We start from the raw sequence: 16,096 nt of genomic DNA on the forward strand, positions 1-16,096 counted from the left end.
AACACTTCCTCCCTCCTTATGCTGGCTTGACCTAGAGGAAGCAAACATCTATCCCTAACCTCAACATCTGTCATGTCCCTCTCCTCGGTGAATACCAATGCAAAGTACTTGTTAAGAATGTCACCCATTTTCTCTGACTCAATGCATAGCTTTCCTTCTTGGCCCTTAAGTGGGTCAATCCTTTCTCTAGTTACCCTCTTGCTCTTTATATATGAATAAAAGGCTTTGGAATTTTCCATTTTAGTTTGCCTTCTCCCGGTTTAGAACTCTTCCTTTAGGACCACTCTCATCTTTGTCCATGAGTATTGTAAAACTTATGGAATTGTGGTCACTATTTCCAAAGTAGTCCCCTACTGTAGTTTCAACCACTTGGCCGGATTCATTCTCCAACTCCAGGTCCAGTATGGCCCCTTCCCGAGTTGGACTATATACATACTGTTCTAGAAAACCCTCCTGGATGCTCCTTACGAACTCTGCTCCATCTTGACCCGTAACACTGAGTGAACCCCAGACAAAGTTGGGAAAGTTATAATCTCCCATCACCACCACCCTGTTGCTCCTACACCTTTTCCATAATCTGTTTACATATTTGTGCCTCTATCTCACGCTCGCTGTTGGGAGGCCTGTAGTACAGCCCCAACATTGTTACTGCACCCTTCTTATTTCTGAGTTCCATCCGTACTGCCTCACTGCTTGAGTCCTCCATAGTGCCCACCTTTAGTACAGCTGTGATATCGTCTTTGATCAGTACTGCAACTCCTCCACCCCTTTTACCTCCCTGCCTCTCCCGCCTGAAGCATCGATATCCTGGGACAACTAATTGCCAATCATGCCCTGCTCTCAACTCAGTCTCCAGTAATACCCAGAAATAATTCAGATTCAAATTAATAATAATAATTCAGAGATTATTACCTTGGCAGTTGTACTTTTTAATTGCCTAGCTTTCTTTGCAGAATCTTTTTTGCTCATTCTGATTATGTTGTTAGTACCTACATGGACTATAACTGCTGGGGCCTAGTGAAAGGTACTTTAGTAACTTGTGCAGATATCATGAAACTGGACTGGCAACAACATTGTCTGTCTGGATTTTCAATCCTTGCTTAGGATGGGGTCAATCCCCCTCACTGTATTATCTGTTACTACTACATTCCTTTTCCCCTACATGAATGTCTTCCTCCACCATTGTGCTATGGTCAGTTTATTCATCTACCTTGCAGCCAGGCAAACAAGCTGAGACAGCTCTGTCCCACTGGACCCACCCAAAACAATAACTCTCTGATTTCTCTCCACAGGTGCTGCCAAACCTGCTGAACTTTTCCAGCAATTTCTGTTTTTGTTAACTATGTACCCGGCAGTTCACCAAACAGCTAGCTCCTTTCTCTGTAGAGCAGTTTACAATTCCAGTAGGCTCCAATGATCTATAGAATTTTTTTTTTTCCTAGTGTGTAATAAACTCTGATGTGTTTTTGTTAGAAATACATTGACAAACACTTGTGAATATGTTCAGCAACTGACCATCATGGTAACTAAATTGTAAAACTCCAACCTGCGGTTTTTGAAGAGGGTTTTTGTTCTGGAATCTGTCTTGTCCAGTATTAACATTAGCTGTGATCATAACAATGTATAAGTTCACGTACCTGGCATGTTGGGACAACTTCCCAACTGAGTATTCAACCAAATATTGACGTGAATCACTAAAATGTGTTGCTTTTGAATGCGCAATGTTTGAAATTGATTTGCTGTACAACTGTAATAATCAGTGGGCTGGAGAAACTCAGCAGGTCTGATAGCATTTGTGAAGAGTTAATGTTTTGGGTCTGATATCACTTCACGACCAAAAGGTGTTGGAAAATGTTGCTGTAAGTCAGCTTGTGGGTTTTGTGCATCATATTACATCTAATCGTTGACTTTTTCACATTACTCAGATTTGCATCCCATCAATCTAACTGAGTTTGTAACTGAATCTGACAGTGTTTTAGTACTTATGCCAAATAGTTTAAAATCTCCTTTCCATTATACTGCTTCTGATGACCATCATAACTCTCCTCTTCTCAAAGTGGGCAGTCACAGCATTCAGCTCAGTCTTGTTGGCCATCATTACCCTCCTTACTTGGTGGAGCCTTTGCAGATAATGGAAAAGAGCTACATCCGGAATTCCAAGTTGGTTGCATATGTTCAAGATTCTCCAAACATAATGCTTACCTTGCTGCTCCAGCAGCTAGGGAATCCAACTAGCAGTGCGATATGAAAGCTTCAACAGGCTAGCTAACATTGTGTGCAAAGCTGCTCATTTCAAAACAGTTGTTTTAATTTAAAAAGTGAAATAACTATTATGCTGATCCTTGTGGGAGCTGGTGTTCGGATAAGTTGATTTGAGAATAAAATGACCATTCTAACCTTTGTAAAATCATAATGCGAGTTGTTTTACTCAAAATCCAGTTTTCTCTTTGACATTTTGGAATGAAAACAGCATGTTGCTAAGTGATCAATGTTTTGTTTTAAGATCTGTTCAAGTGATAATATGGTTGACTGCTTTCATTAAATAATATAGTATATAAGCACCTGAAACTTGTAAAAGTTACAATGGAAACCTATCATCCATTCTGTAAACACAATGAAATATTGGTTTCTTCTCTGATTTGTGGCTTTAAGCTTGATGATTCTGTCGATCATGTGCTTTCAGAATGTGGGAAGTGGGCAATAGATGTCAGAGTGTAAATCAACTGGAATTGTTCCAATAAACCTGATCCATTTAAAACTTGGGAGGTGCAAAAGGTCCAGTGCATCTGTTCTATGAAAAATCAATGAGAAATACTTGTTGACAATCGTAGTTAGAGCTAGTGAGTTTTAATTTTTTCCACTTAGTTTGGTCACCTGTCCTAACTGGATCCTTCTAAACTGCTGTTCCATTCAATCTACATGATCTCTCAATTTGGAAATGACTCCCTGGTTCTTGAGTTATCCTTCCACACCATCTCTGTTAATCTCAGAAAGCCAGCAAGTGACCCGTTGTCAGGTCTTTAACTTCCCTGAGTGCACCAATATATTTGAGAATTTGTGAGCAATTCCAGTTTCGTAGTTTGATTAATGTTCAAAAGGAAATAAAGAGCAAAAAGGCTTTAATAGATTACCTGTAATTAAAAATAAATATCCCAGAATGACAGTATTCTACTTTTGCCTCTTTTGAAAACCAATTCACACAAATGAATCTTGTTCATTCTGAAGATAAACATTTAGTGGCAGGATTCAACATGCTGTATTTACCAATGTGTTCAGAAGATTTGTATTTTATCAGCCTTTGATGTATGATGCTGTAAAAAAAATTGTATATTTTAAATTCAAAATATGTGCTACATAACCAGCACCACCACCATACAGCTGGTCCAGTTCAGTCTCCAGTCAATTGTAAGAATATTTGTCAGTGGGGGACTCAGCGATGGTGACGCCTTTGAATGTTAGGGTAGAATTAATGGATTCTGTTTTGTTGAAGATGGCCTTTGCCTGGCACATGCGACACGCTTGTTGACTGTTACTTAGTGTTTATCAGCCAAGTCTGAATGTTGTCCAAGTCTTGTTCCAATTAACCATGGCTGAGGAGTCTCAAAAGGTGCTGAACATTGTGCAATCATCACTAACCATCCTCACCTCTGACCTTTTATGATATAGGGAAGGTCATTCATGAAATTGCAGATGGATGGGCCTTAGACAGTCCTGTGAGGTTCTCCTGCAGCAGTTTCTCTGCACTGAAAACTTTTGGCAACTGTAGCCATCTTGCTTTTTGGTTGGTATGACTCTAACAATTGGAGAGGTTTCTTCTCAATTCCCATCAACTCCAGTTTTGCTAGAGCTCCTTGATGTCGCACTCAGTCATATGTGGCATTGATGTCAAGGACAATCACGTTAATTTATCCTCTTGAATTCTGTGCTCTTCTTTCCCATGTTTGGAACAAGGTTAAATGAGATTGAAAGGTGAAGTGGGTGTTGTAAAACCAAACTGAGCATCAATGAAAAGTTTATCACAGAAGTGCTGTTTGATAACCTTGTCTATGATACATTCCATCATTTTGGTAGTTGAGATTACACGGAGGACAGTAATTGTCTGGACTGGAGTTGTCCTGACTTTTGCAAAATGGGAATAACTGAGAAATTTTCCATATTGCCAGGTAGATTGCTATGTTGTAACTGCACCTGAACAGCTTGTCCAGGGACACATCTGGTCCTAGAGTAGCAGTTTGCAGGAGCACTGAAGTCAAATGTTGTCAGGGCCCACAGCCTTTGTTGTATCCAGGCCTTCGGCCATTTCTTGCTATGGCATGGAGCAAAGTTATGACATGATGATCTCCAAAGCTATGTCAACCTTGAGAAGACTCATCACATTCCCCAGAAATGATGTTATTCAAACAGGAAGAGTAATGAAAGTAGAATTATGAAGCTTTATATTTGCATTTTTAAAACATTTAGCACTTATTACATCCTTGTTGCAGTCCTTTTGACAACAGAGGTCAATTAAGCACATTCAGAAAGAAAGATTGTGTTGGAAGAATCTGACTGAATTCTTTTCAGAAGTGTTAGTTAGGGTAGTGTATTTGTTGAGATTTACATGGATCTAGGTTTCACTTGGTAGGATATGGATGGTGAAGTTGCAACAAAAATGACCAAAAAATGCCTTGAGTCTTTTTGAATTTTGAAGTACTTTCAAATGAAAGCAATTCGTGATTTTTCAGTTTAGCATAGATGAAAATGTTTTAATTTGCAACAACACAAGCAAGGACACAGATCAGAACTTATTAAACGGAAACAGCATGATCAAGCAATACAAACTGCGATAAAATTAAAACATTTTCTTTGTGATTTTTAGACAGCAAAATAATTGCAAATGTTGCGCAACAATATTTATCACTTTCTACCTACTCAATGTTTCCTGCTGACAGCTTTTCTTGCCGCATTAATGTCCGTTGTTCATCCTCGATTTTTGGCTGCAAAAATGTTTCCCTTTGTTTGATATTGTTACACTCAGAGAGCTGCTATTTCACTTACTGGGGAAAGTCAACTGAATATTTTCTTGGCTGATGACTTGAAGCAGGTTCTTCTGGCATAAATGGTACGGATCTAAATATTATTCCCTATTATAAGCTCTGAAGCACTTTACTTGTCCGACAAAATTACTATTAACATTGTCAGGATAATTTTTCATTAATGTCTTCACGTCATTGTTTTTCTGAGGTATCTAAACCAACCAAAAATAAAAATTTTTTGTTTGAAATGCCCTTATTCAATTGTGTCAGAGTCAACCACATTGCTATGGATCTAGAGTCACAAGTAGACCAGACTAGGTGAAGATGGCATATTTTCTTTCGCTAGATCATTATGAACCAAGATAACAAAGTGTGGGGCTGGATGAACACAACAGGCCAAGCAGCATCTCAGGAGCACAAAAGCTGATGTTTTGGGCCTAGACTCTTCATCATCAGTAAAGAGGGATGGGGAGACGATTCTGAAATAATTGTAATAACTATTTCAGAATCCTCTCCCCATTCCCCTTTTCTGATGAAGAATCTAAGCCCGAAACGTCAGCTTTTGTGCTCCTGAGATGCTGCTTGGCCTGTTGTGTTCACCCAGCCCCACACTTTGTTATCTTGGATTCTCCAGCGTTTGCAGTTCCCATTATCTCCATTCATGAACCAGATGGGTTTTTAAGGACAATTGATAATGATCTCATGGTTACCAACAAGTGAAGTTTAAAATATAACCTTACGCTAATTGAATGTGTAATATTTTGCTCACTGGCTGTGAATCTATATATCTATCCAGATTTTCCCCACATTAAAGTATGCATATGCAGTCTTGCAATGCAGTATTGTCTGCTTAAAAAAGAATGTTGATTCTCCACAGATCACTTGTGTTCATTCTTTAAAAATCCTGCATGACAAAAAAGCACCACAGATTTAATTAGTGGGTAACTCATTCATTGGGTGGATATTCATATGGACAAAGAGAGAAACTTTATCCTCTAATATGGATGCTTCATATCTAGGACAAGGAAAACAAGAAGGGAAGATTCCACCAGCAAAAGGGGGAAGTCAATCACCTTGATATCAGTCCACTGAGTGAAAGAGAATGGAAACTCTTGCAGGGACAGCAACCTGAAATTAATTTGTCTGATGGTCGTACCTTTAGAAGATTAACTGATGAGGTAAGACAATGTCATATGAATCAATAGGAAACAATATCTTAATGAATGAGGGTGATGGAGGAAGATATAATAACAAAGACTGAAATTAATGGTGTGTTTAAAAATCAGGTTTTAGCATTTCTTTGGTCACTACAATAAAAATGTTGGAGCCTGATCTAGTGAGCTGCAAACAGAAGTATCTCATCCAACTTTCTTCCAGTTAACACACTTCCAGATTGTTACAAAATCAAAAAACCAAAGAACTGCAGATGCTGGAAATCCAGAAACAACAACAGAAATTGCTGGAGAAGCTCTGCAGGCCTAGCAGCATCTGTGGAGAGAAATCGAGTTAACGTTACGGGTCTTGTGATCCTCCTTCAGAAAGGGGCTCCGAACAAGGGTTACTGGACCCAAAACATTAACTCTGTTTTATCTCCCACAGATGCTGCTCAGCCTGCAGAGTTTCTCCAGTAATTTCTGATTTTGTTTCAGATCATTACAGGTGATGAGAAGGTCCTTGTTTTGGTGTGTTGTGTGGTTAAACCTGCATCCCAACTGTCTGAGGCAGTCTGATCTACCATTACACCCAATATGAGGCTTTACTATTCTGTTGTTATTTATGTTGCCACTGCAACCATGTGGAAACGATCCTTTTTATATTTTGCTGCCCCTCAAGAGCTCATTTCTACTTGTGGCCACAACAGAGTTTCAATTTTGTATTCAGAATTATGTGTGCCATCATCTCCCTCTCTCTGGCGCTCCCTCTCTCTCTCGCACTCTCACTCTCTTGCGCTCTCTCTTTCTCAAAGCACCTCTTTCAAAATTATTACAATTCCACATTGAAGAATTATGGAATTGCTGCGAGGCAAGAGACCATTTGGCCATTTGTGTCTACACCTGCTTGCTGAAAGAGCATTTCACTTAGTGCCATTCTCCTACATCCACCCCATCAGCTCTGAACATTGTTCCTTTTCAAATAACAGACTGTGAGAATACAATAGCTTGGAGAGATGTATCTTGTCCTTTTAAAATAAAGAAAGGCTGAGACACAGGTGATGAATGGTCTGTTCAAAGCCAATAAATAGCTTGTGAAGTCTTTTTTTAAAGAAAAATCATAACCATAGAAGTAGCCTGAATAGATGGAAATCTCCCACACAGCTAGACTTTTAGTTTTAGCTTTCAGCAAATGGTGTTTCACAGTTAGATGTGGAAGCCCTTATTTGTCTCTCTTTTACAGCTAAAAGCTGGGATTCTCAACCTGTTACTAGATTGTCTCGCATGCAATCTATTTTACCCAACTTGTCTTTGCAAGGATGCGTTTATGGGATGTTACTATCTTGGAACAGTTCATTAGTAGTAGTTAATATGTATATTATTTTGTTAAACATTTTGATAGTTACAGTTAAGCTAATTCTTTTATTTTTGCTTTATTGGTATTTTAATTGTAGTGTAAAAATAAAGTGTGTTGTGTTTAAAATTGAGTAGTTTGACCAATTGAATTGCATCTGGAACACAATGCTTTGCACCTACCCTTTGAAATGAGAAAATGTTCGGATCTGGGCTAACTTCTTAATGTATTTTACATTAATGTATTCTGGTCCATAACAAGACTAATTCCCTTTCGAATGCCTTGATTGAAACTACATCCACCATACTGTCAGACAAGGCATTTCAGGATTAAATCGCACACAGAAAAATTTTAACTCGTATTTTGCTTCTTTGCCACATTATTTTAAATCAGTTCCCCCTCGTTCTTCACCCTTTTACAAATGAGAAGAAAAGTTCTCTCTAACTTCTGTTCTCCTCCATACTATTTAAATTAATCAACTTGCAAAATAGCATGGAAAACATATTGAATTTCACAACAAATCATCCAGCAGTGACAGGTTACTTAAACAGTAGAAAGGTAGCATTTGAGTAGTGATTGTTTGGCATTATTATACCATCAAGCATTTGTGTTACTCTCCTGTCATCAGTCTGAGCAGTCCTTCCTGTTTCCTTGTAGTTATTAGAGTCGAACTATTCTTAATTCACATTAATTATGTCATCAGAAACAGTGTGAAATCTTTTAAGTAAATTTAAACATATGATGTATTCTCAAGGAATAGTAATAAACATAATCACTATTGTAATGCCATAAACAACAATAATGATGTTGCAAACTCTGTAGAGACCATTAACTTTGAAAAGGAGATTTGAACTTCCAGTTAGCTGTTGCAAAAATGGCATCATGTCAATGACACGCCTATAGCTGTGAATATTTTTCTGCGAAGAATACAAATCAGCATCGATGCATTTTTACAGCTTTTTAATGTCACAGGTTACATCAGAAGATAAAGTGGTAGAAATGTGCTACCTCAGAGTGGGAAAAGGCAGGTATTTTTGCAATATTTAAGAAGCATTTGGATGAGCACTTAATATGCCAGGATGCAGTAGGCGAGAGACCAAGTGCAGGTAAATGACATTCGTCTGGTTTGGTCTTTGGTCAGCATAGACATGGTGGGCTGAAGGGCCTATTTCTAGGCTGTATGATTCTGTGAAATTGAGGGCACACACATTAACCAATTAAAATGACAGGTTGGAAATATTTTTAAGGGGGTATAGCCTCTTCTTTATCTTTGTGAACATGTTTTAACAAATTTAAAGGGCTTTCTGAATTTTCGGATGTCACTTCACCTAACTTGACCTTGTCCATTCATTATCTGCTGTCAGCCTTGGGAGACGTTCTACAGCTGTACATTGGATCTCTTGTAAGAAAAGCAGGCACGCCAACACCATCAACAACTGCTGGAGCAACAACAATGGGACCAGCTTTCTCCTTGGCCACATGCCACTCTAGATCAGAGCTGTAGATTAAGGGAGGTAATTACCCCAGCAAAGCAAATGCAGACAAGATCAGCTTCCTTGATATGATGGAGTAAGAATGCTTAAGGAGGCTAAGACTTGTGTTGCAGATGATTGCAGACTGCTCACCACAACCTTCTCAAAGGCAACTAGGGATGGGTAATAAATGCTGGCCAGCCAGCAATGCCCACAAGTAAATAAAAAGGATAAGCAGAGTTACAAAATATAATGCTGAGAGCACAGGTTTTTGAAAGTGACAGTAAAATAACTACTGTGCAACTCCTTGCACTAAAATCGTACGAGTACCAAAACGCTTTAATTTTTACAGTGCAATCTATTCTTTAAGTGAGATCTGGCATGGATTGGCAGTTTAAATTTTGGTTCGACACATCCTTTGCTGGTCAGTGTTTTATTCCACTTCTCAAAACCACAATATACTGATTACTTGTTCCCCATACATTTACACCCAGTTCTCATCCAACTGGAAATTTTCTATCAACCAATTCAGAGATCATTATTATTAGTATCATTATTGCGCACTTCTGAACCAGATGGACTTAAATCTGGGCCTTTTGATCCAGGGGTGAGGACAATACCACTGCACTCCAAGAACTCCTCCTTACTCAATTAATATATAACCATCACCCATTCCCTCTTTCCATTCAGTTTCCGGGATCCCTGCCAGACCCAACTAGATAATGACAGCACACACATTTATCTCTCCTCTTTGAACTGAAGGACTTTTCATAAATGAACTGAATGGAACCAACGTTGCTAAATTAGAATTACGTAAAATGATGATTTATAGCTTAGTATTTTGAAATTCTATTAAATGGAAGTGAATGCAGGATAATACCTTAAACAAAAGACACAGGATCAGAAAGATGCCATTCAGCCCATCGAGTATGCTCCATGATTCAATAAGCAGATAACCTACGACTCTACTTTCTTGTCTTTCTCCATAACCTTGATTCCCTTACAGATTAAAATCTGTCAGCCTTGAATATAGTTAATGACCCAGCTTCTACCACCCCTTGCAGTAAGAATTCCACAGATTCACTACCCCGCACCCCGCCCCCCCCCAACCAAGGAGAGGAGGAACTCTGTTTTAAATGTGTGACAATTTATTCTGATATTATTCCCTCTAGTTCTGAATTCTCCCACATGGGGAAACGTCCTTTCTGCATCAGCCTAGGAATCTTGTATGTTTCAATAAGTTGTACTCTTTGGAATGTAGAAAATGAGAGACAGTCTACTCAATCTCTCCTCATATGATGATTCCTGCATAACTGATATCAGCCTAGTGAATCTTCTCTGAACTGCCCAATACATCTTCCCTTAAATAAGTGGTTCAAAACTACTCAATATTTCAATCAGTCTATTGCCTGGTATAATTTTAGTAAAATTTCCCTAATACTTAATTCCCTTTGGAAGTAAAGCCCAATTTTTCCCATTTGCCTTCCCTGTTACCTGCTGACCTTGGACACTAGCCTTTCCTTATCCAAGTCATCAATATATTTTGTAAATGATTGTGGCCCCAGCACTGAACCCTTTGGCATGCCACTGAAAAGGCCCCCTTATCCCCTCGCACTGTATTCTGTTTGTCAGACAACCCTCTGCCAATGCTAATAAACTACCTCCAACACCTTCTACTCTCACCTTATGTAGCACAATTTAAATGTGTGGTGCCTTATCAAATGTCTGCTGAAAATCCAAATACATTATATTGATGACTTTGCCTTTGTCTATCTTGCTTGTTACCTCCTCAAAAAATTCAAGTAAATTTGTCAGAGGCTAACAAGGTGTAGAGCTGGATGAACACAGCAGGCCAAGCAGCATCAGAGGAGCAGGAAGGCTGGTGTTTCAGGCCTAGACCTTGCAGTTCCCTACTATCTCTGAAGTAAATTTGTCAGGCAGGATTTCCCCTTCATGAAGCCATTTTAACCATGCCTGGTTATTTTATGTATTTCTGAATGCTCTGCTATTACTTCCTTTATAATGGGCTTTACATTTTCCTCATGACAGATATTGATCTAACTGGCCTGTAGTTACATGTTATTGTCTCCTTCCCTTTGTAAATAAAGGTGTCACATTGGCAGTTTTCCCACTCTCTGGAACTTTTTCCAAAATTTAAAGGTCCCTGGAACGTTAGTACCATTGTCCACTATCTCTGTAGCTGCTTCCTTTAATATTGTAGGATGCATCCCAGGGACTTAGGCTCTAATTCATTATAATTTTATACAAGGAGTGTGATTTGGGGATGATTGATGGCATTGCAAATAACACCTTGGAAATATTTCAGAAACTTTGTGGAATAGACCTTTGTGTCTCTCAGTTTACGGGAGGACAATTGCCCTGTAAGTGTGGCAGGCATTCAGATGTTGACAATTGTATAGAAAGTCAGCTTTTGATTGGTAATTTCTTAAGAATTATTGGGACAATGTGACTCCATCCAATCTTGTCCCTTTTCAACCAGACCAGTCAGAAATTTCTGAAGAAGGGTCCCAACCCGAAACATCAGCTTTCCTGCTCCTCTGCTGCCCAGCCTTCTGTGTTCCTCCAGCTCCACACTGTGTTATCAAAGTCAGAAATACAAGTTGCCATAGGCATACCAGATCATATAGTCGCTCTCTCACTAGACCAATGACTTCAGATGGTTTAACGTAGTCATCATGCCTCAGGAGAGGGGAGAGGTTGCGATAGAGAGCCCTCATGGTAACCCATGCTGGTGCAGGTGTTGAGTCCGTGCTATGAGCATCATTCTGCATTGCAAAACAGCTGTCCAGCCAACTGTGCTAACTGATATCAATCAGAAATATGGTTAAAAGGTAAAGAAACTTAAACCTTGTCCAAAACTGAAATATAACCCCACACTTGTGCCTGAGAGAGCTGTGAGTTTATTCACTGCATACCTGTGTTTAGTAAACAAGGGAAGTCAAAGGCTTAGTCATGGCTTTGTGCTGGAATAATTGACCTCTACATGCAAGTGGTAGCTTTTGTAGGAAGGAATAAATTGGCTAGATTTCATTATCCTGTTTGATAAACAACTATCAACAACTGCACCCGCCCCAGCTTCCCTATTAGACTGCAAGTATGCAGATGGTCGGCCCAGGAGGAATTGTGCTTTATACCCTTAGGATGGGATGTGCTGGTATTCACTGTTAAGTTTGCATCAGAATAATGATCACATTTGTGGTGGATTGGGAAAAAAATCAGCGTCTTTGAAAGCTGGAAAAAGAAGAAAGAGCTTCAGGAAGGAAAAATAATTCCTTATGGAGTCATACAAGATAGAAACAGGCCCTTCAGTTCACCTTGTCCATGCTGACCAGGTTTCATAAACTGAACTTGACCTATTTGCCTGCATTTGGCCCATATCTCTCTAAACCTTTCCTAGCCCTGTACCTGTCCAAATGTCTGTCATGTTGCTTTGATAAATGCTGGAAACACGTAAGAGTTCAGTCAGTGCCTATGTTTCCAGGATTTCCCTTTTTGATTCAAGATTTCAAACATGTACAATCATCTATTTAGTAAAAAATTTAAAATTTTTTTTGTACTAAGCAGGCAGTAAACATCCATTCCTTCCACCATTGATGCTCATTTGTGGCAAAATGTACCATTTATGATATTTTGCAGGAATTCACTGAGGTTCCTTAGACACTATCTTCCAAAGTCACAGGCATTACCATTTAGAAGGAGAAGGGCAGGGGCTACATAGGAACCCTACCATCTGCAAGTTTCCCTCCAAGACACTCAACATTCTTACCTGGAAATGTATTGCCCTTCCTTGTGTGTTGATGGGTCCACTTCCTAGCGCGCCCTATCTCTCAACTCTGTACGTCTACCTCCAGCATATAGACTGCAGTGGTTCAAAACAGTAGCTCACCACAACCTTCTGAAGGGCAACCAGAGCAATAAATGCTAGCTCAGCTACAGTGCCTACATACCACAAGTGACTTGTATGTTACATTCTGACACATTTGGTTATTTTTATGTGCATTTAGTTTCACAAGTTGAGGATGTCAATTGAAGAAAACCTGCCCACATACAGATCCTGGCAAGGAGAGGTATGCGAACACATATAATTTAACTGGTTAGTTACTTACCACATTGCCATAATTGTACGATTGCAATTTTAATTTACTGTTCTTATTATCTGCAATTAAACACCACTTCGAAAGGCACAGCATTTTTCTTGTACTTGCCTGTGCATAACCTGGGCCAACAATGTTTTCAGTTAAGGAGGAGACTAATCAACCTTTTGCTAATTCTTGAAGCAATCTGAAGGTAATCCTGACGGTACACTTTGAGTGTCAACTCCAAGTATCTTCCCCACTTGGATACCAATCCACGTTTTCTTTGATATTGCAATGATATTTTTCATAATTTTCTCTAAATGTCAAATCTAACAGATTTCTGCATAATGAAGTTTGTCGTATTCACTTTATTTAGTCTGTTTGAGTTCAATTTAAGTTTCTATCCGCTGATAACCACAGGACATCACCTTTCCATATTCATGACAATAAACAGTGAGGCCCTAAATGTTAGGGAACAAAGAGGCACAGAATTTTCTTCAAATGTTTTAAAGTAGCCAGTTCGACCTGAACATAAGCAAGCAACACTTTCTAAACCGATGGAGTAAAACTTGAAAACTTGAGAAATGCTAAAATTTCTGTAAAAATAAATAAAACGTGGCTGAAAGGATATCAACTCACATGATGTGACAGCCCAAGCAACACAATCAGGACTCTTGATATTGTAATTTAATTGAAAAATGTCTGTTGCATAAAAGGAAATTCATGTGCAGTGAAAACGAATAGCACACTTTATAAATTGGTCACTCAAGGCAGTTTGCATGTCATGACAGCTGAACAGCCAAGGAATTACAAAGAAAACTGTAAAATTATGGGAAAGCACGTAACAAAACCAAATACCCTAAAGTGAATAGAGACTGTGATCACATCCCCACTGAGCAGAAAACAAATCCTAATCCCCATTGCCATCACAAACCTTACTTTCTTCACCCACTAACTGAGAATCCGGCCTTTTCCATCATTTAATACAGAAACAGATTAGATGGATTGATACGGATAGATAAGGGAAAGCTAGATTCAAGACATTGCAGGGACTTTGAAGGGGAAAGCAAGATGATCACTAAGGCAGTACTTAGCAAGAAGTGCAGAGGAAGCATTTTGAGGAAGGAGTTGAAGCAAAGAAACGCAGAAAACAGAATCATGAGTAGACCATTTGGCCCTTTTGAGCCTGCTTTTCTATTCATTATGATCATGGATGATCGTCCAACTCAGTGGTCTGTTCCCGCTTTGCTCAAAATCTTCCAAAACCTTTAGCCCCAAATGTTTAGTCCACCTTCCTCTTGAAATCATGTAATATTTTGGCCTTTCTGTGGCAGCCAATCTCACAGGCTGACCACTCTTGATGAAGAAATTTCTTCTCCCCTCAATCCTAAATGGTTTATCTCATATCCTTAGACATTAACCCCTGGGTCTGGACTCCCTAACAGAACTACTGAATGATCTCAAAACTAGTGGCTAGTTTACAAATTAATTCTTACACTCTATTTGCAAATTTAAACTGGAGTCCAAAGATTTGTACCATGGCGAATTATTCCAGGTTGCATGAAACTGGAAGTAAATGTGTTATTGATTTGAACATTCAACTGTATGTTCATTCCAAAAGCAGTTTTTAAGATCTGTTAATGCATGCAACACTGATAAAAATGCATCAATATTGCACAGCACAAGATGAGCCCTCGAGCCCAGAGGGACTGGGAACACCAGGAACGGATGCGAGAAATAGCAGAGGTGCATGGTCGACAACTTGCAGATATTCAAGCTCGAAACAAGGATTTGGAGCAGCAAAGAGATGGTAGGAAGTTTTGTACCATCCTGTTTTCTGTTTGGGAGCAATAGAGACTTTGCCTTCAGTGCAGCGTATGTTATGTTGTTTACTTAACATTGCTCAGACCTTTTGAGTGTAGGAGTTGGGACGTCATGCTGAGGTCGTACAGAATGTTGGTGGAGCCTCTTCTGGAGTATTGTGTGCAGTTCTGGATGCCCTGTAACAGGAAGGATATTATTAAGTGGGAGGGGGTTGAGAAAAAATTTACATGGATGTTGCCAGGAATGGAAGGCTATAAGGCTATAAAGCTATAAGGAGAGGCTGGATTGTCTGGGACTTTTCTCACTGGAGCATAGGAGGTTGCAGGGTGACCTTTATAGAGGTTTATAGAATCATGAGGGGATTAGATAAGGTGAATGGCAAAAGTTTTTCCCCTATGGTGGGGGATTTCAAGACTAGGGGGCATATGTTTAATGTGACTAGAGAAGGGTTTAAAAAGAGCATGAGGGTCAACTGTTTTACACAGAGTGGTTTATATGTGGAATGAACTTCGAAGGAAGTGATTGATGCAAGTACAGTTACAATGTTTAAAAGACATTTGGATAAGAACATGAGCCGGAAAGGTTTGGAGGGATATGAGCCAAGTGCAGGCAGGTGGGAATAGTTTAGTTTAAGAGTACGGCCAACATGGACTGGTTGGACCGAAGGATCTGTTTCCATGCTGTATGACTCCGTGACTCTCGGAACAACACAATTTGTTTTCCTATTTGTGAAGGTACTGCTCAATCAATAAACTGATTTTGGGTTTGAGTTTCAAACTTCACTGGCACTGGACTGAGCTCATGGTGAAGTAGGGTTGTGTGTGTATGTGTTAAGTGTTTGCTGTGATTGAAGAGGTTGAAATTTACTACTTAAATGTTGCGCTTGTCATAAAATGGTTCAACTCATCCTCCAATAGCTGCTCTTGCTAAATTGTTTGGAAAATTCAAGAAAGATAATCAAATTCTTCATTGAACTTGGGTGAAAATGATCTTACCTGGTATTATAAGGCAATGTAGAAGGAGTGTGATAGTTACAATTATTTTTCTCTCTATTATGTAGCTTTACGTTAAACCTTATACTTGCCTTATGTACACTGCACTCTTTTCTATTTACAAAAGAACGACGAACAAAGAAACCTACAACACAGGAACAGGCCCTTCGGCCCTCCAAGCCTGCGCCGAT

The 16,096-nt window shown here is 39.3% G+C and overlaps 1 protein-coding gene across 1 annotated transcript in view; it reads left to right on the forward strand.

The window, feature by feature from the left end:
* ccdc17 (coiled-coil domain containing 17) overlaps nt 1-16,096 on the forward strand; it is a 68,079-nt gene that overhangs the window by 7,815 nt on the left and 44,168 nt on the right. The window contains exons 3-5 of the mRNA XM_048539361.2: nt 6,035-6,193; nt 13,018-13,080; nt 14,770-14,899. Of these exons, the coding sequence (XP_048395318.2) occupies nt 6,035-6,193; nt 13,018-13,080; nt 14,770-14,899 (352 nt within the window). The remainder of the gene's footprint in view (nt 1-6,034; nt 6,194-13,017; nt 13,081-14,769; nt 14,900-16,096) is intronic.

Source organism: Stegostoma tigrinum, chromosome 8, assembly GCF_030684315.1.
Source record: "Stegostoma tigrinum isolate sSteTig4 chromosome 8, sSteTig4.hap1, whole genome shotgun sequence".
Lineage (NCBI taxonomy): Eukaryota > Metazoa > Chordata > Chondrichthyes > Orectolobiformes > Stegostomatidae > Stegostoma > Stegostoma tigrinum.